Source organism: Colletes latitarsis, chromosome 9, assembly GCF_051014445.1.
Source record: "Colletes latitarsis isolate SP2378_abdomen chromosome 9, iyColLati1, whole genome shotgun sequence".
Taxonomy (NCBI): Eukaryota; Metazoa; Arthropoda; class Insecta; order Hymenoptera; family Colletidae; genus Colletes; species Colletes latitarsis.
The window spans coordinates 16,552,115-16,578,730 of record NC_135142.1 but is presented as its reverse complement, the minus strand read 5'-3'; the positions used below and the strand labels follow the sequence as shown (position 1 = coordinate 16,578,730).

The 26,616-nt window shown below is 32.3% G+C and overlaps 2 protein-coding genes across 9 annotated transcripts in view; one reads left to right on the top strand and one right to left on the bottom strand.

Annotated features, from left to right (window-relative positions):
• Window positions 1-26,616, bottom strand: part of LOC143345521 (dual specificity calcium/calmodulin-dependent 3',5'-cyclic nucleotide phosphodiesterase 1) — a 441,802-nt gene that overhangs the window by 96,339 nt on the left and 318,847 nt on the right. The gene's annotated exons all lie outside the window — the stretch shown is intronic.
• Window positions 1,095-13,619, top strand: LOC143345524 (alpha-glucosidase-like). Its single transcript, XM_076772745.1, has 9 exons — window positions 1,095-1,233; window positions 1,584-1,742; window positions 3,552-3,889; window positions 4,500-4,625; window positions 6,956-7,369; window positions 8,727-8,982; window positions 11,536-11,731; window positions 11,863-12,000; window positions 13,370-13,619. The coding sequence occupies exons 2-9, from the start codon at window positions 1,589-1,591 to the stop codon at window positions 13,458-13,460; spliced, it is 1,713 nt and encodes a 570-aa protein (XP_076628860.1). The 5' UTR covers window positions 1,095-1,233; window positions 1,584-1,588; the 3' UTR covers window positions 13,461-13,619.

Here is a 26,616-nt window from a genome sequence, read left to right as displayed (position 1 = left end):
CATAATATGACAATCAACAATAATGCATCCGTTGACGAATTGCACGATAGAACTGAAATTTCAAACGAAGCCAAAAAATCGTGAAAACGCTGATTTCTCTGATGTAGAATACTTTTTAAAAGCAGCGTGACCTCTTGCGCATCAGGAAGAAGAAATCCATAAGGTCTTACAAAAATGGTAGCATTTAATCAACTGCCTCCTCATTCTGCTCCAACGAGAGTTTACTTCAATTCATGGCGGTTGTACTTTGAAAAAATGGCTGCAAAGTCTAAAAGAAACAATGGAAAATAACAAAAAGGATTACTTCAACATATATTCCGACAGATTATTTCAATACTATTTTATTTGAAAATAGTAATTATTGAAACAACTAAATATCTGAATAAATATATTAATTTATGTGAAACAACGTTTATAATGAAATTTTGATTGAAATTTTAGTTCTATCGTGCAATTCATCAACGAATGCATTATTATTGATCGTACATTCTTATCATGATTTTTTTATCTAAAATTTAATTTTTTCTAAGATACATATAAAACATTAGAAATTTTGCAAATAACGAATATATTTATAAAATCTAATTGGATTAATTAAAGTTTAATTATTTGTAAATGTAAAATTCAAAAATAATATGGAACTTATAATTATTGAAAATAAAGAATATTAGAAGAAGCAAAAATTAAATCAAATCTTGAGGTTTGAAAATAATTAAATTACTACTCAGCATTTTGAGTTCGGCGGTATAACGTGCGTTACGTTGAAAAATAAATGTAGGTCGCTATGTAACAACTTAGTTGTCTCTGATAAGGAGATGGTAACGTCATTTAATACCTATATATCATATAGTGTATAATTAAATGTATAATAAATGATCTAACAATTATGTGTATACATACTAATGACTTTTACCTATACGTGTGCCTTTCAATGCACGTGGAAGATCGTGAACTTCGATACTAATTCTAAATGCTCTATTAATGATCTAAAAAATGACATGGTTCTTATCGACAACAATGCAGACCCAGCCACCTGACATTCATAATAGTAATGCTGCATTTGCTGTACTAATTGCATTATTGTTACGTAATTGAGCTGTACATCATTGTCATCGTCGGCTTCGCCCATGCCTTTAAAAGCATTCCGGCGCTCTTCATCTCACGCAGTGGAACGTTCGTCGATTCCCTATCTTCATCGAGATTCGAAATCAATCAAGAAGACTCGATAAAAAGGTATTTTCATATACATATCGTTCAAGTAATCAATTACATATGTACACCTCAACTGTCAGTAAGATTAACTACTTTATAGAATCAGGATCAAAACATTTTGACATTACAAATATCACCTTTCGAAAAAAAAGGATTGTTGACACTTTTTATTCGTTTATTCTATTTTACGAACAATTCCAAATAAATTAGGTAGAGCATTGGTAGGAATTATTTTCAGTAAATTCCTCGTAGATGGGAATCGAGACACGAATGAATTATTTGGGAATATTATCCGATCAATAAGTTTATGCTTTGATGATTATTTTCATTATTTTAATTAAATATATTGACACTCTATTTTTTGTGTTTAGGAAGCATGAGGGCCCTAATACTGCTATGTATAGTAGCATTGGCTGTGGCCGTTGAAGACGGCCCGCAAAACAAAGGCTGGTGGCGGTCGATGTCACTTTACCAAATATATCCTAGAAGCTTTAAAGATGGCGATGGCGATGGCGTAGGAGATTTGAAAGGTACGTTAGCTGCTCCCTTTCAGACCACTTCTCTTCCCCCGAGTTGAAATCTGTATTATTAAAAATCGTGATGCTTCTCTAACGGATACACATTTCGCCAAAGTTAACGCATCCAAAATAAACTTAAAAATATGGACTTTTTCTAAAACATTATTAACTCATAACAAACGAATCGACGGACTTCTTATTAAGCTTTAAAGTGCAATATCCTTTTTAAAAATTTATCGATGTCAGTTTTAAGAGATTTAATACAATTTTGTCGAAGAAATTCAAACGTATTTGTGCCATTGTTGCAAAAATATACATTTCTCGTAGTAAGAAATTCTTTGAAAGCATTTCTAACAACTGTTTATTCAGAACCAAACTGGTAATTGACGGTTTACTTTACTTCTCCGATGTACTTTGTTGTCTATAAGTAGTAAGCAGACATTCAAGATACAAATACAACTTTCTGCGATGATTTTACTAAGGTACCGTAAAATATTTACTAATTGTAAATTGTTAGTGTTGAATATATAATGCATGTAAACCGCTGTCTGGAAGTTTGTAGCGTTGTTCGACTTCGTAGAAGCGAAGTTTTTTTATGAACAGATACTGGTTTCGTTGAAAATTTTACTCTTTCGAAATGGCTGGTTGTTAGATACGATACAAGATAAAAATGATTGATTAGAATAAGTAAATATGATTCAAACTATGTCGTCTTTAGTCTTATGTAACGGATTTCAAGAAAGGTTCTAGCAGAATGCTGTAGTTTGAAAATGATAGCGCAACTTCATTGCTTTAAACATCAAACATTGTATTGAAAGTCGTTCGAATACTACGTGTCAGTGTATGCAATCGAGAAACAATTATAAAAGGAAAGATAAATTCGATAGATCTTGTTCCTCCGGAATTATGTCAAAGAAATTATGCCTGAAATTCTTCTCCTCAGTAATCACTTCGGATCACCCTTCAAAAATAAGAATATAATTACGTTTCTATCTGTTCTTGCTTCGATATCATTTCATCATGTGCCAAGAAGTTCGACTGTTTCTATATCGTGGACATAATTAAAAGGGGAACTGAAACGTGAAAACGTTAACCGAAAAAAGAAAAGTGAAGTGCGACGAGTGCAGAGCGCCGAGAACTCTGCAAAAAAAGTTAATACCGTTTGAACGCGAATATAAATTTTAACGAAACACGCGTTGCATTCGTGTTTCGAGTACTTCAAACCAGTAAACGCGAGGCGGAGTAACGTCACTGCTAAAGGGTTTCAGTTCGCATGATACTACGGTTATTTTCAAAGAAAATGTACATCCCTTTCGTGCAATATCGAGAAGCGAATCCTTGAAAAATAATTTGGCGAATATCGTTACAAAACTCTGAAAACGAAACATTAAATAATAATAATGAACAAAGTATTCTTTGATCTTGAACTTAAAAACTATCGGTGTAAAAGTTTAACCTGAGAATATATAGTGTGTTAAAAATGCATAAATAAAGAATTGTACAGACGGTAAAAGAGTCTAAAAATTGGGGATACAGTAATCGTCGAATAAGGAATTAAAGAAAAGAGCATAGAAGCATAGCATTTTAAAGATATTCAAAGAACTTATAAATTCAATTTATCCACAATATTCTCCATAAGTCCTTAGTTGAGTTTACACATTTGCATTTTGCTAGATTTGATGCAGTATATGCCCAAGTTAAAGTAAATAGATGCGTTGCTGTCTAACTGATGTGCAATCATAGATATTTAAGGAATTCATCGATAATAGTTAACCACAAAGTTCGATCCACGATCAAAAATCGGTGTTTCTTCGATTGCAGGTATCACCAGCAAGTTGCATTACCTAAAAGAAATTGGCATTAACGCTTTCTGGTTGTCTCCTTTCTACACCAGCCCCATGATCGATTTCGGTTATGATATCGCTGATTTCAACACAGTCGATCCCGTTTTCGGTACAATGACCGATTTCGAGAATATGGTGAAGCGTGCGCACGAACTTAACTTGAAGGTGATCATAGATCTTGTTCCCAATCATTCCTCGGACAAGCACGAATGGTTCCAGAAGAGTTTGCAAAACATCGAACCCTACAATGATTTTTATGTCTGGCACAACGGCACGATGCTTGAAGACGGTAGTATTGCTCCACCGAATAACTGGGTAAGTTTAACAAAATTCTATGAATTGTCTTTCCTTAAAATACGAACGACCCTCGAAAAATGTACACTTCGATAGTAAGTTTTATCTCGGACAATTTCAAAGAAAATTAGTATAGAGTATATTTTTCATTAACGTTAAGTTTCAATTATATAAATAATAACAGTTCGATTTATAATTTTTCATTTTATGAAATGGGTATTGTAGTCAGAGAAGTTGTAGTGAAAGGGTTCCGTTTTACTTGTTTACGAACGAGTAAGGACACAGAGTGCTAGAAATAAATGTAAAATGTATATTATGTTTGCAAATACTATGATTCTTATTTGGATCGCGGCACGATGTATATATGTACGCATAAACTCGTCTTTCTATTGGCTCTGGTTCGAAGTGGCTTTGTATGGAGAAATTCTTTCCACCAGATTTGACATTCTATTAAAAGCAAATGTATTTTTCAAATTACAATTAAGACTGTTACCTATTAATATAATTTTATATTTCGAGGAACTTCTACCAATAATTCTTGCGGTCTTTTACTATGGCTTCTAAAACTAATGCATTTTTCTTATTTTCATAATTGTTTAATCCTTCCAACTTTTGAATTTTTTCTACACAGGTGAGCGCTCTTGGCGGACATGCTTGGCAATGGCGAGATGAACGTAAGGCGTTTTATCTTCACCAATTCATGCCGGAAGAACCAGATCTAAACTACAGAAACGAAAAAGTTGCAGATGAAATGAAGGTAGGCATTGTTGACAATCGTAATTATAACTCCAACTGAACTCAGTTTACTAAACAGTAAACTAAACAGACATAATTTTATTTTAATATTATATTCCGTGATCAGCGCCAATCTATTTTTTTCTGCTCGTTCAAGATATCGCGCTTAGAAATATATGAAAACCATGCAGTCACTTCTGAAGCGACTGCAGTAACTTCAGTATTAATTTTAAAGGAAACAGAAGTCACTAATTTAAATTTCATAAACTGTATTTTACACACCATGTACTTGATAATGCATTCTACAAATTTCCTTCTAAACAAAATAGTGGAAAGAATTATCTAATGCTTTTTAAGTCTTGTTAAAATCAATTATATACACATATGAACGTGACGATATCATCCCTCTTATTTAGCTTTAAACGACGTGTCACGTAAAGTTTTATTTTTTTAAATCAATCATTAGAAAACCACATAGCATTTGTTTGTATTTCTTTATCCGTAATTTGCGTAGCGAAAAATATCATTTAGGGGAGAAAACACAGCCGCGAAATGCAACTGTGAATGCACTCATCAAAATTTATTAACTTATATCTCTATGTCCAATCGATTGATAAACTAATGATAATAAAACAAGTTGATGTAATTTTTCAGTCTTGATTACAATTTACCATGAATACTTCTGTTCAAAGATTTGAACAAATTACAATCAACACGTCAATTTGTTTTATTATTTACTAATAATGCTTGAAGAAACAAGCCAAATATTATGAAATTATTTTCTAGAAATTACAATCCATGTAAAATATATTATTTTTTTTACAGTTAGCGTTTCAACATTACTGTTATTATTCATACAATAAATTACGATTTTCATGTTATATTTATGCTGCTTGTATGGAATGTTTGTAACACTTTCTATGAAACTACCTCTACAAATATCTTGTATGTATCAAGGATCTGATTACTTATGAGTGTTACGATAACGATTGCAATTTTCTAAAGAAAATGTTTCGTCATCTATTCCACTGATTGACTCTTTTATAGATGGTAATTCTGTTCATCAAATTCATACAAGCATTCCACGCAATTTCTTTGGCCTCTATTTACTTGAATCAATCAGAGGTCCGTGCTTCTGAATCAACTAATTTGCATTTAGTATGATAATATTTCTACAGAATATTTATCTTACGTAGCCTATTAAAACTTTTAAAATATTGGATTCATGGAAGTTGTAGTTACCAGTTACACGTCAATGATCTTCATATTATTTCGTACATTCGGACAATCAGTGACATGTTCTAAAGGACATGAATACGAAAATCGTATTTCGTCACATAAGTTCATTGAGTAGTTTCGCCCGGATTATAGTTTCAGCACGCAGAATTATCTCCGGAATTTAATTACCTTCGACCTAGCAATGAAACCGTAATTTCGCTCGTGGTTCGTCCTGTCAAAATTAGACGACTGAAGACAATCACATTGGATTCTGTCGATGACAAGTTATATTGGAGATGAAGCTGTCTGTTATAGAATCGTTTAAACCGGCTCGATTCTGATTAAATCCGACCGCGATGAACACCACGATACCTGATCTCGTTATCTCGTTGCTTGCAGTTTTCTTAACAGATTTCATTGAAATGGGAGTGATAGCATCGATACTGGTACTATCATTTGTTATTTCATTTGTTCATTTGTCACTATATTGTTGATATTTATTATTTCGTCGTTCGAGCTTCGTATGCATGCGTAAACTATTAGGATAAAAAATGTTATTGATTTCAAAATTGTTTATTTCGTGCAATTAATTAGGACATTTAACGATTCGCGTCGATAAATCGTACATTCTTTCTGTCACTAATTTATGTAGCCTATCTAAGAGCAAACTATTTTGTTTAAAATTTACAACAATTTAAATTGATATTCATCCGTGAGATTCACGAATCGTATAATAACTCTGCTACACTGTCATGGGGGAGTAATCATGAATGTATGTTGTACTATTTAAAATAATTTAAAACTCGAATGTACACCTTGATATGCGTAAAAGCTAATTTAGTCGCAAAGGTTAATCTGAAAAGATTAATTTAGTCGCAAACATGGACTTGTAAACGTGGACTTTTAAATGCGATATAACTGCGTAGAAATTTAAATTCGCAAGGAACTATTTATCTGATAGTGTGCAAATCAGATCTAATACCGTTAATTCATGAGAAAATAAGTATTCCATTAATTTGTATAGTTATTTACTAACACTTATTACAACATAATATATTAAAAACGCCATATTAGATTAAAGATGATTGAGTAAAGATTCAGAAAATTTATTTAAAAATGATCAACATTTTGCAGAATGTGTTGAGGTTTTGGCTGGACAAAGGCGTGGATGGCTTCAGAATCGACTCTGCAGCTTATCTTTGGGAAGATGAGCGATTCTTGGACGAACCACCATCAGGGAAATCAGACGACCCTTATAATATCAATTACCCTGACAGAATATACACGAAGGATCAACCGCAAACCTACGACATCATTCAAAGTTGGAGGGAAGTCCTTAACGAGTATAAAGACTCCGAAAGAATCATAATGATCGAAGCTTACACGAATCTGACATCGACCATGAAGTATTACGAATCCGGAGCAGACTTCCCCTTCAATTTCGAAATGATCACGGACTTGAAGAAGAATTCGACGGCATCTGATTTCTACAAGATGATCACTACTTGGATGGACAACATGCCGAATGGCAAAGATCCTAACTGGGTGGTAAGTGCAAACGATTACAGAAACTTTGTTGAGGATAAGTATCAAAATATATAGTTTGTTTTCTCGCGATTAAATGGTGCCTAGTCAGTAGAATACTATATAGTTTTAAAGTATAAACTAATGTCATTAGTATATAACTTTACTTACGGATCCTACAGTTTCTCAAACTTGGTATATCACCTAAAATCACAACATTTCAACAATTGGTACCACTAATACCGTTTATACAGGGTGTTCGGCCACCCCTGGGAAAAATTTTAATAGAGGATTCTAGAGGCTAAAATAAAACGAAAATCAAGAATACCAATCTGTTGATGGAGGCTTTGTTAAAAAGTTATTAACAATTAAATTCAAAAATTTCAAATCGTTCTGGAAAAATTATTTTTAGTTGCAAGGGTCAATTGCAAGCATTTTTAGTCAACAGACATACCCCAGAAATCCTACCCACTTTCTAGAAAAAAATTCGAGTAGGTGTGAGACTAGAATTAATGACTATTCTATTGATTCTCTTCGTCCTGACACTGCATCTCTTGACCTTATGAATATTTATATCACTACACCGGTATTTCTACTGCTAATATAGCCATTTTTATCGTTCTTATAAATTCAACCGCGTTACTGTTCTATTTCAACGTCATGGCTAACTGAATATACGACAAAGGTGGTTTCTCCATCTCACAAAATCTCCTAATTATCAGTCTCATTTACCTCTTCCCTATCTGTTCTTATGTATCTTCATGGTATTTCAATTATCAGATTCTATCCTAAATCTGTTCGCACCCTCTCACCACACTAACATAATATTTCAAGCTTCCCTTTTCTGTACGTCAATCTACAATTTTAACTTTCTCCCAGTTGATTCGCACGTGTTCCATAGATTTCTACGATTCTTTCAATTTTCCCATTTCTCATAATACCATAGCTTCATCTTCTCCTTATAGACGTTCTTACTTTTAGATTTTAGGATTTTCACCTTGCTTCCATAAAATTCAATGTTTCTTCTATTTATATTCTATTTTTACTTTCCTCAATATAGCAAATCGAGACGCTACACGAAAAATAAACAAATAAATGTAAGGTTATCGATTACAATTGAATGAAAAAATCCCTTTGAGGGGGGAGTTATTTAAATTTTACTCACGAACAACGAACACGTATTTTAGATTCATTCGTAAACCAACTTTCGTTTACATTTTATTCGTAAATTCATTCATGGAATGGAATCCATTGACGGGTTTTTTAAGACAACGAAGTCGCGGGCAAATTTCGGAACGAATCGAAAATTATTATTCGTTAGTCGCGACTAAAATCTGCTCGACTCTGTTCGAGGGATGAAACGTGAAAATTCTTTGTGCAGGCTGGAAATCACGATAATCCGAGACCGATGACACGATTTGGACTCGAACGAGCACGCGTGGCTACCTTGTTGACGCTTCTATTACCAGGCGTTAGCGTGACGTACAACGGCGATGAGATCGGCATGTCGGATGCTAAGATCTCGTGGGAGGACACAAAGGATCCGTTGGGATGCGTTGCTGGCAGAGAAGGCTATCAATCCACCTCTAGAGACCCTGCCAGGACTCCCTTCCAGTGGGATCGTAGTAAATCTGCAGGTAAGGTCCTGATATTTGTGAAGACAATACGATTATGTAGCGATTGTGCTCGACTCTTTCACAAATTTCCATTCCCGTTTCTCGAGAATATAAATTTGAAACATATGCAAGAGATAGTAGACGAATAAAATAAATTTTACACGGATTGGTAATAAATATTTAGAATTTACGACAATACGTTTCGACGAGTAAAATAACAAAGTTTGAGAAGACTTTCTATTTACAGTATTGGTTTTACTGTTCCAGTCCTTTGTAAAAAAATCAAAATTCTTGAGTCTCTAAAAATTAAAAATTATGAGAACGCAATCACTGTGTATGACTAGGTTGTGCGTGAAGAAAGTAAGAGAATAAATATTAAAACACTTGAAATTCTTGAAAAACGTCTACCAAGAATAATAGTAGATAAAGAAAATAAATTTTACATGGATTGATAATAAATATTTAGAATTCACGAGAATACGTTTCGACGAGTAAAACAACGAAGTTTGAGAAAACTTTCTATTTACAGTGTTAATTTCACTGTTCCAATCGTCAAAAAATCAGAATTTTCGAATCTTGAAAAATTAAAAATTCTAAGAACACAATCACTGTGTATGACTAGAGCAGTTAGATGTGTTAGAATGTTTAGGTTGGGCGTGAAGAAACTAAGAGAATAAAGATTAAAATACTTGAAATTCTTAGAGAATGTCTACCAAGAATAATCGTATGCATTAATTGAATAATTATGCGAATGATTATCGCTGCAGAAAACGGCTGATTGTTACTAATTCCCTACGTTTCTGCTGACCCATCACACTTTCATCGTCTTAGTGCGTTAATCCTTTCGTTACGGCGAGGTGGAAATTAGAAGCGGTAATGGCAAGTTCTGCTTCGCGTTACTTAATCTTTAATGAACCGTAATTACGTTGGTTTAAAATAATTATCAACGGATTTATAACACTTTCATTTATTAGTGTAGATTGTAGTAAAAATAAATACAAGAATAGTTAGCTATAAGAGGTATAGAAAAACGGTTGTTCTGAAAAGTGGCTTAGAGGAAAACTAATAAAGTAGCAGGTAGTAGTGAAAGTAAAATAAAATTACAACTAGACGTGTAACCAACTGTGTCAAGTTCTTATGCACTTTTTCGCACAGTGATTGAAAAGTCTGCATCCAGCAAGGCGGACTGTAGTTACAATTTAGAAAGATAAATGAACTTAATTCAATTCCATGTTTAAGTTAAATGTCACAAACACGACACTAAATTTTTTACAGAACTTTTGATTCAATTTTTCATTGAATTTTTATACTACTTTTTACGAAATTTTGAATGCAAAGTAAGACTCAATTAAGACACATGAAGATACTCCAGCATTTCTAGTAAAACTAGTCAGTCATACTAGTCAGTCATTTCCATGTAATATGATTTTAAACATTTACACCATTTTAACACAACTGTCATTTAAGTGTAAGTGTCTCAGGCTATGAATAGGAAAACTCCTATTTTAATTTTTGAATTCTACAGAAAAGATTTTTATTGTTTTATACTAGGTGAATTTAGAAGATAAGCATATACTTTTGAAGCTGATGAACCTCATTAAATAAGTCTTAATAAAGTACAGAATTTCACATCTCGTATGCCATACGTGTAAAGTGGTTTTCACATTTATCGAGAGAATATTGTAGTTTACAGACCACTTAGAATCTCATTTAAAAGTTTATTTATTATTACACATTATTTTACAATCCTTCAATTTAAAAATTTTAAGTTCAATTTTGAACAATTAATTTTGCATCGTTTTCTTTAAGGCATAAGAAAGGTGTCGTACATTTTGTATATACTTTTCCCCAGAATAATTTCTCTTATTTTGTGTTATTTCAAGAAAAAACTATATTTATTCAAAGATTTACGATTCACGATTAAGGTTCATCCTAAGACACAGATGTTGTGTGATACTTGTTGAGAGATGCTGTCTGAGCGATGAAATAAATTTCCCTGTCTCCCACAGAATTCTTACGTAAGAGGGTCCACTCGAGTACAATGCGAACATTTTTAGAGAAAAATTGCGATTATAATGAACGAGGATACATGAAAATCGCTCAAAACATCGTTTGTAATATGAACTAAAAAATAATAACTCGAGTTCATCGTTTTGATACGTAAAATAAATTTCATAATAATATAGTTTGCACATTCAATGCAATAATCGATTTCTAAATTATTATAGTTTGCGAAATTCGTCAAAAATTTGTAACAATACATAGTATTTCATACTTGTAACTGCAAGCTTATCTAACTAAACAGTATAGTTCATAAAAACGCACAAGAAATTGATGGTAAACAGTATGTCTATATTTGAAATCTAATCGCCGTAGGCGTATACATTCTCTCTTTGTAATTTTATACTAACAGTTTAATGCCTGGCGATGCACAGAGAATTGATTAAAAAGTATGAATATGGACTTAAGTTCCTACTTATTTATTCTTTTTTATTAAGATCTTCCATTTATGTCTATTAACATTACGAAGATTAGTAAAACAACGAGACTGGATCCACAACTTTGATATTGCAGGATTTTCCACGAATTCATCAACCTGGCTTCCGATTAACAAAAACTACAAAACCGTCAACCTGGCTACAGAGAGAGAAGACAAGTTCTCCTACTTCCATTACTACAAAGCACTTGCTAAGCTAAAGAAAACACCGGTACTACAAAATGGAACTCTTGACACGAAATTAATTAACCAAAACGTTTTAGCGATCGCCAGGTAAGTTCTCAATTTCGAATAAATCACAGCGAAGCGAATTTCATCTGCAATTTACTAAGGATCATAAATATCTGAAGATTATTTATCAAATAATCCATTGTCAGATTACATACTGTTTCTTCTTGTTTCAGGAAATCCAAGAAAGCATCTGTTTACGCAGCAGTAAATCTTGGGAAAAAAGTAGAATTCGTGAGCTTATCAGTGTTCGATAACATACCGAACGAATTGCATTTGTATTACACCACTAAAGGAAACAATCCAAACCCACAGTGAGTGCATAATTTTTACGCAACGGTTGCAATGCCAATTTATTTATTTAATAAACCTTGTCGATCGTGATAAATCGGTATAATTATTCTGTGGAGTCGCATTGATATCGCGGAAGGAAAAACAAGCTCGAATTATATTGCATGAGAAACTCTACGAAATTATACAGGGTGATTCAAAAAGCATTCGAAGAATTTAGGAGTTAATAGTACTCGCAAGAATAGGTAAAGAATATTCGAGTAAAAAAAGTTTGTGAATCAATGTCGACGTTGTTACAGATAATTTAAGTCGTCTATGGAAGTCAATTATGTATAGGTTATTTTGTTTATCTAAACCATGCTTTAAAGCTTAATGATATTGAATTTTTATCTAACTTACAATTTCGAATAACTAATAAAAGACAATCGATTCTTTATCCGTTATTTGTTAAATAAAATTATAATGAAGGATTGAAATATTTCACAACAAACGGATAAAACTTTAGTTGTTCGATCGAATAAAAAGCACGAATCAGTTACTGGTTATTTACTATTTGAATAAAATTTAGAAAACAGACTGTACATTCACGTTTTTATGACTATGAAAGAATGTTACTGCAAACTAAAATATAATATACAATTTCAAATTTGTAAGGAAATGTAAAGAAATCATTTATTGATCGTGTTCGAAAATGTATCGGAATTAATAGAAATTATTTCGAGCACATTTTACAATAGATATCTTTTACAAGGAAACATATATTTTAGAGGTTTTTACTACTTCAAATTATCGTGATTGTTAGAATTATTATTCTGACTAATAAGAATGTTAACTATGTTAATATTTTGAGAAAGGATGATCTTTAGAGGAAAGTACTTAGCTATAATATCTGCCCTTTCAAAACGAATAACTTCTTTATTAGATGCAGTTTTCGTATCTTAAAAGCAACGAATTTCTGTGAAATAATTCAACGTAATCTACAAATAATTTGAATCGATGCATCGATAATGTCAATTCCATTTCGAAATGAAATTCAAACGCGTATTTGATTTTACTTACGAGGAGGTTCAATCGCAAACTTATGTTACTCGAACACTATGTCGTCTATTTTTGCGAATACTATATTTTAAACCTTTTTTCCGATTATACTTTTGTCCACTTTCCATTCCAGCACGCTTTTCGTGAAAATGAATACTAACTTTATCAATAGCCATTGTACAATTTTGATTGATTGTACTTTTTAACAAATTTCAAAATTTAATATTAACTCAACATTTGTCGGATTTTTAAATTTAAAACGTTGATTAATTTTGCTTGACGATACAAAATGTTTTATAGTCATTCGTTGAAATAATTTGTTTGAGAATATTATATGTTTGTTTATAAATACAGGATTCTCCCGAAGAAGAACAAGGTCAAGCTCATCCCTGGAGCAATAGTGATTTACAAGTCTAAAGGAGTCACAGTTCTGGACTTAGAATGAAGCAATAACATCGAAGTTCCACTGTATTATTAAAATTGTGATTAAATATTTAATCCGCACTAATTTATCTGTATTCTGATACTATGAATTTATCTATGTATTCACGTTTACACATGTACGCATTTCCTCTTTAAGCAAATAATATTAATCTACAAATGACACTTGCGTTTCATTCCTTATTGCCACCCATTTTCAATTCCAAAATAATACCATGTGGTCCAAATAATTTCTAGCTACTTTTTTTTTTTATTTATATGGTCCACGGACGACTAATCCTTTCGTACACGATAAATTCTTTTGAAGCAAATATTAAGCGGGCTTCCAGATTTTTTACAATGGAAATTGTTTTTTTATATTTGTTACTCATATTTATATGATCAAATAGCTACAAGTGCAGGTTTATAAATAAAATCGATATAGCTTAAAATACTTGTCCTTAAATGTGTTTCTAGAATCAATTTTAATTTTTCGTTTTAATAATTTTTTTTAGAATGATTTTAAATTTTTTAATTTTGTCGAAAAATTTCACAACTATTTTTTTCTCGAAAGTGGGTAGGATTTCGAGGGTATGTATATTCACCAAAAATAATTGTAGTTGACCCCCGCAACCGAACATAATTTTTCCAGAACGATTTGAAATTATTTTTTCGTCAAAAAATTTAGGCACCTACACAGTGTCGATTTTTCTTAAAAATTCGTTTTTGATTTTCAATAATTTTGTTTGACGCCTTACAAAAAAGTTGTTTAATACTTTTTTGTAGGTACCTATGAACTCTACTTCAGAGAAAAGTTTCATTGAAATATATTCACTATTGTAGGAGTTATGGCTGTTTGAAAATTGGACCATTTTTATGGGGGTTTTCTCATTTTGCGAGGTCAAAGATTAACTTTTCGATTATTTTTGGAATTTCTACATATTCTTCACTAAAATACGCGTCGTTTTCATTTTTAAACATTAAAATCGTCCAATCCATTCAGGAGTTATGAGGTTTTAAAAATTTGCACGAAATTTCTGGGGTACATTTCTGGCCATACATTATATTTTCGTTTAGGAATTTTTTTCTCAGAAGTGCGTAGGATTTCGGGGGTATGTCTATTCACCAAAAATGATTGTAATTAACCTGCGCAACCAAAAATAATTTTTTCAGAATGATTTGAAATTTTTTAATTTAATTTTTTAATATCTTTTTAACGAAGCCTTAGTCAAGAAATTGATATTCTTGATTTTCGTTTTATTTTGGCCTCAAGAATCTGTCATTAAAATTTTTTTCAGGGGTGGCCGAACACCCTGTATGTATATGTAGAGAAGATACAGAAGGTCAAGTTCGATTTATACATGTAATATTAACTATAGGTCATTGTACGTGTCTCAAACTGTTATATGAAAAGGTAAATAAATATTAATACATCATTCCATATATATATATTTGAGTCACGTACAATGACGTATAGTTAAAGGTCTTTCAAGATCGTTGAAGGTCAACTACGATGAAAATAAGTTACTTTAATAATATCGCTCTTGTAATCGTTATATAGATCGTAGATTGTAAAGTAAATACTCAATCACGTTGTACATTTTACATGTATCTTTACCCAGAAATACTGTTATTCGATCGCAGTGTGTTATCAATTGAAATGCAACTTTGGAACATTCAAACTTTCAAAATGTATTATACAAGAATGGAGAAATTTGATATATCCATCACTCTTTGACGCTTTAAAGGTATTCATAAAAAAATTTTACATCGACGTGATTTTTTAATAAGACCATAAATTTAATTTTGATTTTTAATTTTTAATTAAGCGCTGCTTTATGCTGTTCCGTTTTAAGAGGCCGTTCCTTTAACTTTTTCAGTTTAAACAGTTTGCTTTTTCTTCTAAAATACGAGGCACGTTTCTTAAATTTATTTACACTTACACTTTATCGGTGATTTGTGATTGATTGATCGCCTCTCACGTTCGAATGTAGCACAAGGTCTCCCGCTTGTTTTAGTTTTTCCACAGGATTTAGGATTTTTCTGGACATTATCACAGCATAACGACTTCTATTTAATAATTTCGTAAGTTTACCAATGCTATACTTTTCGACTGACAGCCACACTCATACCAATTAAGAATCATTCACGTTTTTTCATTTCAAACGTACAAAATTTCCGGAATCATGGACACCGTGAAACGATCTTCATCAAAAGCGACTATGTTTAACTATGTTTGTGAGTATGCAGTGCCACCAATTTTAACTTTCCTTCGCCAAAAAAATGTTTAAATGTCACTGAAACGCGTGTAAATAAACCTTGTAAATTTGATTGCAAAAAGGTGATAGAGTTTATGTGAGAAAAAATTCTCCCATAAAGGTTTTAAAAAATTGTATTTTACGATAGAGTACTTGAAAATATTATTTTGAGACCTATTAAAAAGTGAGCGTTACGCCTCGGGACATCTCCGTGTAAAAGACAGCAGTCGAATTGCTTGAAACCCGTGATACGATTTCACTTTTTTCCAAAGGTAGCGGCGGCCTAAGAGCGACGATTGATGGAAGCTGTTTCGGCCGGTTGGATCGGCGACAGTCACGTCAATCTACTTGCCAATTATAATCGCAGTTGAATCACAGATATCCATCGCCAGATTCCATACTGGCGGCTGAACGGCCGTCTCCGCCAGCTCCGAATCTCACTCGTTAACTTTCCAAAGTATTTCGCGACCGTTCGAAAGGCGGACAGTCGCTGCTTTCTAATATTTTAATTCACGGACTCGATTGCTCGTTGTTAGCACTTTAATAAATCCCCAGTGGATGAACAACATTTTCATCCACGTTAAGGAGCAAAACAAGCAAAACACATACATGGAATTTTAACATAAATAATATTCTACATTACTTAATTTCTATATAATAAAACGTAAATAAATAAAATAAATGACACGTATTGGCTTCTGTTTTGAAATAAATTGATAAAACGGTATTAAATATCCCATGAAGGATGCCATAAAAGATGAGTTACAAGTTAAAGTGATTGACAATACATTTACAACTAGTTTTATTTCACGTCATCGACAGCGTAGCTGCGTTAATGATAGAGTGCTAAGGAACTATATTATATACAGGGTGTTTGACCACCTCTGGGAAAAATTTTAATATAGGGTTCTATAGGCCAAAATAAGACGAAAATCAAGAATATCAATTTCTTGACTGAGGCTTCGTTAGTAAGTTAGTAAGTTATTAAAAAATTAAATTAAACAATTTCAAATCGTTCTGAAAAAATTATTTTCGGCTGCGGGAGTTAATTACAATAATTTTTGGTGAATACACATACCCCCAAAATCCTACCCACTTTCGAGAAAAAAATTCAGGTAGGTGCTGAAATTTTTTGGCGAAAAAAAAATTCCTTCTGATAAGTAAGCTAAACGTAATTTGCAAAATTGCATTCGGAAAAGAAGAGTTCTTAACGACAAAAAAAGAAAAATTATACAGCTAACTATAATATGTAATGATATTGATGGGCAAAAGTAACTTTAATCATTTTGTTTAACGACAGCATAAAAGTCAATATATTGTCTTTAATAATTTTTTAACGCACTAGCTTTTGCCCGCGGCTTCGATCGCACAGGAAACCGTTTAGTTCCCTCGGAAATTGATACTGTTTCTTCATAAAACAATGGATATTGATATTATTTCTAATGGGCCTCAACATACAGAAAACAATGAAAAAGACAAGCTTGGGTGAAATAAGGAAACTTTAAAGCGAAATAAGTGTATCAATGAGCATGCAGACCAAGTATCAGGTAAATCCGACCACGAACAAAATATGTCCCATACAAATGTTGCAACCCCTTCTCACCCCTTCAGAGGTTGAGTTTTTTAAAATGCCGAAATAGGTGTTTGATTAATTATATCGAAGAACATTAAGACCAAGTTTGAAGCAAATCCGACCACAAATAAAATATTCCTCATATAAACATTGCAACTCCTTTTTACCCCTTCAGAGGCTGAATTTTTTTAAAAACCGGAATGAGTGTTTGATTAATTATATCAAAGAGTATTAAGACCAAGTATGAAGCAAATCCGACCACGAACAAAATATGTCCCATACAAACGTTGCAACCCCTTTTCACCCCTTCAGAGGTTGAATTTTTTTAAAAATCGGAATGAGTGTTTGATTAATTATATCAAAGAGTATTAAGACCAAGTATGAAGCAAATCCGACAACGAACGAAATATGTCCCATACAAACGTTGCAACCCCTTTTCACCCCTTCAAAGGTTGAGTTTTTTAAAATGCCGAAATAGGTGTTTGATTAATTATATCAAAGAACATTAAGACCAAGTTTGAAGCAAATCCGACCACAAATAAAATATTCCTCATATAAACATTGCAACTCCTTTTTACCCCTTCAGAGGCTGAATTTTTTTAAAAACCGGAATGAGTGTTTGATTAATTATATCAAAGAGTATTAAGACCAAGTATGAAGCAAATCCGACCACGAACAAAATATGTCCCATACAAACGTTGCAACCCCTTTTCACCCCTTCAGAGGTTGAATTTTTTTAAAAATCGGAATGAGTGTTTGATTAATTATATCAAAGAGTATTAAGACCAAGTATGAAGCAAATCCGACAACGAACGAAATATGTCCCATACAAACGTTGCAACCCCTTTTCACCCCTTCAAAGGTTGAGTTTTTTAAAATGCCGAGATAGGTGTTTGATTAATTATATCAAAGAGCATTAAGACCAAGTTTGAAGCAAATCCGACCACAAATAAAATATTCTTCATACAAACGCTGCAACCCATTCCACCCCCTTAGGGGTTGAATTTCGGAATAGCCTTTCTTATTCCGTGTATACGTCATCAAGGAAACCTCTGCGCAAAACTTCAACCTTTTATGTCCAAGGGCTTAGCCTGGGCGTTGATGGGTCATAACACTGTACATGTAATGGTAATCCTCCCTCTGAAATGGATTTCGTTTTTATTTTACAATTATTTGTTTTCCAGATGAAAGGATGCATCGCTAAACGAACATTTGTCATAAATTTCCGTCGATGTGCCGTCGACCGTCTGTTTAACTTTAACTTTTCAGATCGAGCCTCATTTCAGATCTAAACCAAGCAACAACCGACGGAATTGGATATTCGTAGGCGTTTGGTGCTTTGATGCAAGAGAAGAACGACTTTCTGGCGGACTTAAAGCGGACAAGTTCGAATCGGAAAATGTTCGCGACTTCGTAAACTTTCGGTGATCTGTCTTTCGCGAAGCTGCGTACAATGAATTCTTTAAAAGTATTACGATTTTTCTGCCTCGAAGCGTCAGAATTTTCTGAAATTGTTGACCCAGAAGGAACCTCGGTGTTATCTTCAACAGGCAACCATCACTGTTTCAAATTACTAAGGCTTTACCCAAACGGAAAAGTAATATTTCTCTTTATGTATTTTTCTAAATTTTAGCAAAATTAAGCGATTCCTTTAACCATAAAGTGTTTGAAGGTATAAAACAAATTTCAACACGAACAAAACATTGAGTTTCTGATTCTACAATGGTGTATTTTCGTTTCAGTTAAATCGGTGATTCAAAGATTTTGCAGACGCTTTTAAATCTCGCGAGTAGCTGTCGATAGTTCCTTAGTTACAAGTGAGCGTGATGGGTAGGGTAAATCGAAGTTATAAGGGATGAATTGGACATGGTTAAACAAGGATTATTTAGCTAAGCTTCAGGAAGGAATCACGACAAAGTGGAGCATGCAAGGCAGATAAAAAAAAAAAAAGAAAAAGAGAATACAAGTAAGAGGTCGGAAAAGGAGGTAGAAAATATCTGAAAGAAAGCAGGTTAGATTTTAGGGTGATTCAGCGAGGTCTCCTAATTTATAGTCGTCGTTATTCGTCGGCTAGAATAAGAATACGATCTTACGTTCTCTTAACACGCTATGTTACGTATTATGCCATCATCGGTCGTTCGCTACTTCGATTATCTACAAAAGTTTACGGTTGACATTATACTGCGTAAGAAAATGATTCATTATAATCTAGAACTGTCGGCCTGCTTCATTTTTTACATTAAAATTTACATAACAAACGTAAGAAGAGATCAGTGACGATAGTTTTGCCGTATTAAAATCCTGCGGTATGCAAGATTCTGAAAATCTTTGCGACGTTAAGAGCAGCTGGTTCCGTTGGCTGATTCAATCTTCAACTCTAGGCACGGCCGGGGAAGCCGATTCTGGGACACCGCTTCCGTTCCATTTTTCGTGTGCAAACCCTTTCGTTGGGGTGGAATAAATCATTTGTTGCAAAGTGATTATTTATTGTTATTATTCATGAAAACGGTGAAATCTACCAACCGTATACCATGTGAATGCATTTTAGCCAAAGGTTTCGTGAATTTTTAATATTTTAAGCTTACGTTTACACACATAATTTCCAATTTTGTCTATCTGTTTGATGTGGTATTGATCCTCCTATATAACGGTTTTACGAATACACACAAACTTAACAATGTCACTGCTAACAGAATAACGTGGATAGACGAATACGAATAATTACTCAGTAAATAATAATAGATAAGTCAAGTATTATTATTATTGGTTCATTGGTTTACCATCGGATGAACACAATATTTACAAAAGATACAGAGTTATTTGAACGCATTAATAAATACCTACAAAAATATTTTGAATAAGTAGGAGTGAATGAGTAGAAAACGAACAATTGAGTCCGCTAATGGAAAGTAATTTAATTTAACGGTTGTTTTGAAAAGTGGCTTAGAGGAAAACTAATAAAGTAGCAGGTAGTAGTGAAAGTAAAATAAAATTACAACTAGACGTGTAACCAACTGTGTCAAGTTCTTATGCACTTTTTCGCACAGTGATTGAAAAGTCTGCATCCAGCAAGGCGGACTGTAGTTACAATTTAGAAAGATAAATGAACTTAATTCAATTCCATGTTTAAGTTAAATGTCACAAACACGACACTAAATTTTTTACAGAACTTTTGATTCAATTTTTCATTGAATTTTTATACTACTTTTTACGAAATTTTGAATGCAAAGTAAGACTCAATTAAGACACATGAAGATACTCCAGCATTTCTAGTAAAACTAGTCAGTCATACTAGTCAGTCATTTCCATGTAATATGATTTTAAACATTTACACCATTTTAACACAACTGTCATTTAAGTGTAAGTGTCTCAGGCTATGAATAGGAAAACTCCTATTTTAATTTTTGAATTCTACAGAAAAGATTTTTATTGTTTTATACTAGGTGAATTTAGAAGATAAGCACATACTTTTGAAGCTGATGAACCTCATTAAATAAGTCTTAATAAAGTACAGAATTTCACATCTCGTATGCCATAAGTGTAGAGAGGTTTTCACATTTATCGAGAGAATATTGTAGTTTACAAGATACTTAGAATTTCATATAAGTTTAAAGGTTTCGTGAATTTTTAATATTTTAATCTTACGTTTACACAAATAATATCCAATTCTGTTTATCTGTTTGATGTGGTATTGATCCTCCTATATTACGGTTTCACGAATACACGCAACTTAACAATTTCACTTATACAATTTAATATTAAATTTAATACAATTTGATATTACAATTTCAGAATAACAGATAATAGATAAGTCAATTATTATTATTATTGGTTCATTGGTTTACCATCGGATGAACACAATATTTACAAAAGATACAGAGTTATTTGAACGCATTAATAAATACCTACAAAAATCTTTTGAGTTAATAGGAGTGAATGAGTAGAAGATAATGTAGGAAAAGAAAATTTTAACCTTGAAAAAACTAATCAAGGATAATTTTACCAAATGACATGACATAGTATTTGTTGTTCATATAGAAAGCATTCAACTCTAGTATCTATATAATAATGTAACTTGAAATTTAAGCTGCGTAACATCACAAAATTTATGCCAGGAGGATAAAATGTACGATATCTTGCTCCCCATCGCTTCTACGCCAAAAATGCACATAACGAAAGTTATTGTAAATTGAATTCGAAAACGGTATTCACGTATATAAATTTTTGATAAAATCAATAATAACCGAGATATCGATCCGACTGTGAAGGTAACAGCATTATTTACTCGTGCTTCAAGAAATATATCCAACAGTCTTGCCAACAAATTACAAAATTATTTTTACACTCAAAATAATTATATTTCAAACTAGACTTTCTATTCGAAACAGCGTCGAGTGATTTATCCAGTTTGATAAAGTAATTACGTGCATGCAACTTTTGGGCCGAAAAAGCGAAACTAAATTCTGTCCACTAGAAACCAGACACGAAATTAATATGTTTGCCTTTTCATTCGGTGGAATAATATTACGACTAGCTTTTCTGTTTCGCAACGAAAGCATAAAAGAATTATTTCTAAAATTCAAAAGTGTAACTCAACAAGGAGAGGTCTCATCTGCTTTTACTGAACTTTTTCTGGTAATTCTAGAGAAAGAATAGACAGGTACATAACCAAGCTTTATAGCAAATGCTTAATATTTACAAAGATATTTAAAAATTTAATTTCTGAAGTTGTATATGTACGTAGTTTCTTCAAATGATTGCGACGATTATAATGACAAAGGTGACTCGTCTGGTTCTAGATTTATATCCTGAGATTCTGGGTTCGAATCTCACAGGAAATTTTCTTTTTCATTCTTTAAAAAATATTGAAATAAAGAGAGAAACGCAAAATATTGTTTGTGGTATTCGAATCCGTAACCTTGAGGTATGTGTTTGGTATTCCAACATTTATTAACGGACCTCATTTAGTTAATATTAGTTAAATTACTTAATTATCAATTTAGCATACACCTTATGTTAAATAGTAGTTTAAATTACTTAATCAGCAATTTGGCAACCTTTTGTACCTTATGGCAAATTGCCGTACTATAGAGCCGTTAAAGAACCATACTTTGGGACCATACCTGCCGCTTGGGACCACGGACACCTACCCTTGCACCACCCTCAGTGAGTGGGATTTCGAATGTCTGAGGACTAGCCCACGAGGAATGGACAGGAGTTTGATTAGCGACACCGAATCTCCATCTATTTTGGAATAGGTATAAAATCGTGGGACATGAGATTTTAGAAGATAGAACACTATCAGAACTCGATAAGAACAAGTAAGAACATTGAGCACTGTAAGAACATCATTAAAATCGAACCACGAACATTAAAATTTAAACTGTTAAGACATGTACGTATAGTAAATACATTCAGTTATTGTAAATAAAATATTTCTATTTACTAAATAAAACGGCTCCACGAACATAGTGGGAGCCTACGGTATGAATTTACTATCATTCATCTTCACCATTATAGCTGGTACAATTGCTTGAAGAAATTACACGTGCATACAAATCCAAAAATTAAATGTTAAATATCTTTGTAAATAATAAGCATTGACAAAAATAGCTCGAATATGTGTCTGCTTATTTTTGCTCTAGAATTACCAGAAAAAATTTAAATAAAATTATCACACTGTTTTCTGTACTTCAAAGAAGATAATCTAAAATTTCAGAGTGTATGTTATAGAAAAAAAGAAAGTGAAGTAAAATTACTTCGATATATAATACAAATACTGCATCTCGGTATAACAGTATTCTGCAGGATTTTCGAACGCACATACTTGATAAAATTTTGGAATCTAAGGGATGAACTTCTCGGTTGGTTTTGAAATTTACAAAATGGTTCTAGCGGGCAATATTTCCGCATGGAAATCTTTCTCGTTTTTAAAGAATCACTAAAATCGTTTGAAATATGCGCAAACATTAACATTTTTATACTCGTTTTTACGAGTACCGCTGGGGACCCCGTTGGTAGATGCCAAATTGCAGCACTATGACGCGAAAATGCCACCACGCTGTATGAGTTGTAAAGATTTTACGATGGATACCTATAGCTCAAAAGCTGGCAAAATTTTCAAGTTCGCCTTTAGCGTACAGCATGGCCATTGATAAAGCAAAATGTTCGTAAATATTCGATATCCAATTCTTGTCTATTCACGAATTATTCCGGTCAATATTGTTATCAGAAAGAATGGAAAGAGTACTCGTTAACGTATTGTGTAGTTATATCGAGTAAGTTATTATTAACGGTTTTTTTTTTTTTTTATTTAATTTTTACTGTTGCATCAACCCATTAGGATAATTAGCAATCACAATGCCTTACAACCGTTAGATATAGAATTAGGTTAAATTAAATGACAAAATTTATACGCTTAACATAGGAATGTAAGGTACGCTAGACACAGAGATTAAGTTAAATTGAATGAAATATGTTTATATGTTTAAGAAATTTTAGTACTCTTGAGCAAGAATCTGCAGTCCTGGTTACTTCTTTGGAGTTTCCATCAAACGGTTTTTGTTGTCTTCAAAAAATAAACTTTAACATCTGCAAATTATTTATAGAGGGACAATTGAACGATAGCATGTACGTATAAGTTAAACATGAAAATTACCTACAAAACGATAAAGTAGTGGAATATTTGAGTAAAATAATTCAAAATGTAATTCATAAATAGCATACAAAACAATTACATACAACATGATGAACTGTAAAATCATTTTCAGAGTTCTCTCATAAAAAATAAAATTTCTTTATTTATACATACATATACACATACTCGATACAATACTCAATATATGTATAGTATTGCGTTTAAAAATATGTATGTGACAATGTTAGTGTTATGAATCATAGTATACCTTTAATACCTGAGGAAGTTAAATATTTGATGTATTTCTGCTTTGAACGACTGCAATTTTGTCAAAACATATTTTTTGCTGCATTTTAATTTACATTATAACCGCATACATACAGATTAAAATTATATTTGATTTTTCTATTTCAGATAAATATGGCAACGTGAATTGCGACAGCTAATCAAAATGATATACTGTGGCAACCATACAGTAACTTAAGGAATAATAAAAATAATTGCTAAAAAATTAAACCGTATTACTCTCAAACATGTTCAAACATTTTCAAACATTATGGAAACTGTCAAGACCCTTGAGCTATAATTATTGATTTACTATTTACTCTAAAAATCGCCTAAAAAACAACGCTTCCTTATGAAAATAGTCCCTCAAATAAATATTTGCAATTGGCTTTATTCCAGTCGTTTTAGTCATAAAGCTTTAAAAGTGATTCATCCTTTAAAATAGAAGAAAGGTGTTCAAAATTGAAAAATTGAAAAATTGAAATTTCTAAGGCTATTGAAATATTTTGTGAAATTTTTTTGTTAAAAATACCACACTATGGGGAAATTACAAAATGTAAAATATTTTAAACTGCACATTGTTATATCACATTTACATTTTCATGTTTCTTTAAATTTTCCATAGAAATACTTTTCTCATTTTCATCAATTTGATTTGCAAATTGGAAGCAACGTGAAAACAAGTGAGTTTTAACAAAGAGTCTTTGATTAAATATATGTTCGTTTTCCATGTGGTTTAATAATGACCTTTTAAGTAATTCCTTTTATGCGTTTTAAAAGTGACAGCTTTTGCAATTGTTTAAAAAGGTACGATTTTTCTAATATCACTAATTTTTTATAAAAAATTCTTGTGTTATTTCGTCCTATTCTCTTTCGCGCTGGAACTTATTTGTCTAAAAAGTTTTCGTTAGAGTAAAATATACAGTATGCACGTACACAGCGATATCTCCGTTACTTTTAATGATACGAGGCACTGCCTAAGGAATGAATTATTTGGTTCGAACGAACGCCTATAATGGTCTAAAACATTCTTCCCTCGGGACTACATTTTCGAGATTTCAAGGTCATCGAGATTTCTTAAATAGGAATACGTATTCTTATTACCGCGGCGCAACAGAAGTCAAGCCAAATACAATTATACAGTGTGTTCGGCGACCCCTGAAAAAAATTTTAATGGAAGATTCTAGAGGCCAAAATAAGACGAAAATCGAGAATATCAATTTCTTGACTAAGGCTTTGTTAAAAAGTTATTAACAAATTAAACTACAAAATTTCAAATCATTCTGAAAAAATTATTTTCAGTTGCGGGGCTCAATTACTATCATTTTTGGTGGATACACATACCCCCGAAATCCTACCCACTTTCGAGAAAAAAATTCGAGTAGGTATTGAAATTTTTAGACGAAATTAAAAAAATTGTAATCGTTCTAAAAAAATTATTTTTGGTCGCAGGGGTCAATTACAATCATTTTTGGTGGATACACATACCCCCGAATTCCTACGCACTTTCGAGAAAAAAATTCCTTACCGAAAATCTAATTTGAGGCCAGAAATGCTTCCTTGAAATTTCATGCGAATCTTTAAAATGTCATAACTCCTGAACGGATTGGAGGATTTTAATGTTTCAAACAGCAAACAACGCGTATTTTGGTGTAGAATATGTAGAGATTCCAAAAATATTCGAGAAGTTATACCTTGACAATGTAAAATGAGAAAAACCCCATAAAAATGGCCCAATTTTCAAATAGCCAATACTCCTATAATAGTGAATACATTTCAATGAAATTTTGGGAGGAAGTAGAGCTCATGGGTACCTACAAAAAAGTATTAAACAACATTTTCGTAGCGCGTCAAACAAATTTGTTAAAAATGAAAAACGAATTTTTAAGAAAAATCGATGGGGGGTAGGTGCCTAAATTTTTTGATAAAAAAAAAATTTGGAATCATTCTGAAAAAATTATTTTTAGTTACGAAGGTCAATTGCAATCATTTTTGGTGAATAGACATACCCCCGAAATCCTTCGCATTTTCGAGAAAAAAATTCCATACGGGCCGAACTTTAAACGTTAATAACTTTTTAACAAAGTCTCCATCAACAAATTGGTATTCTTGATTTTTGTCCTACTTTGGCCTCTACAATCTCCTATTATAATTTTTCCCAGGGCTGACCGAACACCCTGTATATTTTTTAATTGGGGCATAGTTTTAATTTTTCCGTTGCGCGAAGAAATAGTAAAGGAAAAAATTGAATGGCATAATAATTTCTATTTTTCTACTTCATTTCTCTTCATAAGTTGCAACGATGCATCTGAAAAATGCAATTGCAAATTTTTTTGTAAATGAATCGCATATTTTACGTAAGACTTATCAGGTATCAACAATATTCGACCTTTTGAAGACAAAAGCTCTAATGATTATTAAAATTTAC

Bases quoted from the DNA above. Each gene is read 5' to 3' on its own strand.
- LOC143345524 (XM_076772745.1), top strand. From the start codon at position 1,589: ATGAGGGCCCTAATACTGCTATGTATAGTAGCATTGGCTGTGGCCGTT. The intron at 3,890-4,499 runs GTAAGTTTAACA...TTTTCTACACAG, and splicing joins TTGCTCCACCGAATAACTGG to GTGAGCGCTCTTGGCGGACA. The intron at 4,626-6,955 runs GTAGGCATTGTT...AACATTTTGCAG, and splicing joins AAGTTGCAGATGAAATGAAG to AATGTGTTGAGGTTTTGGCT.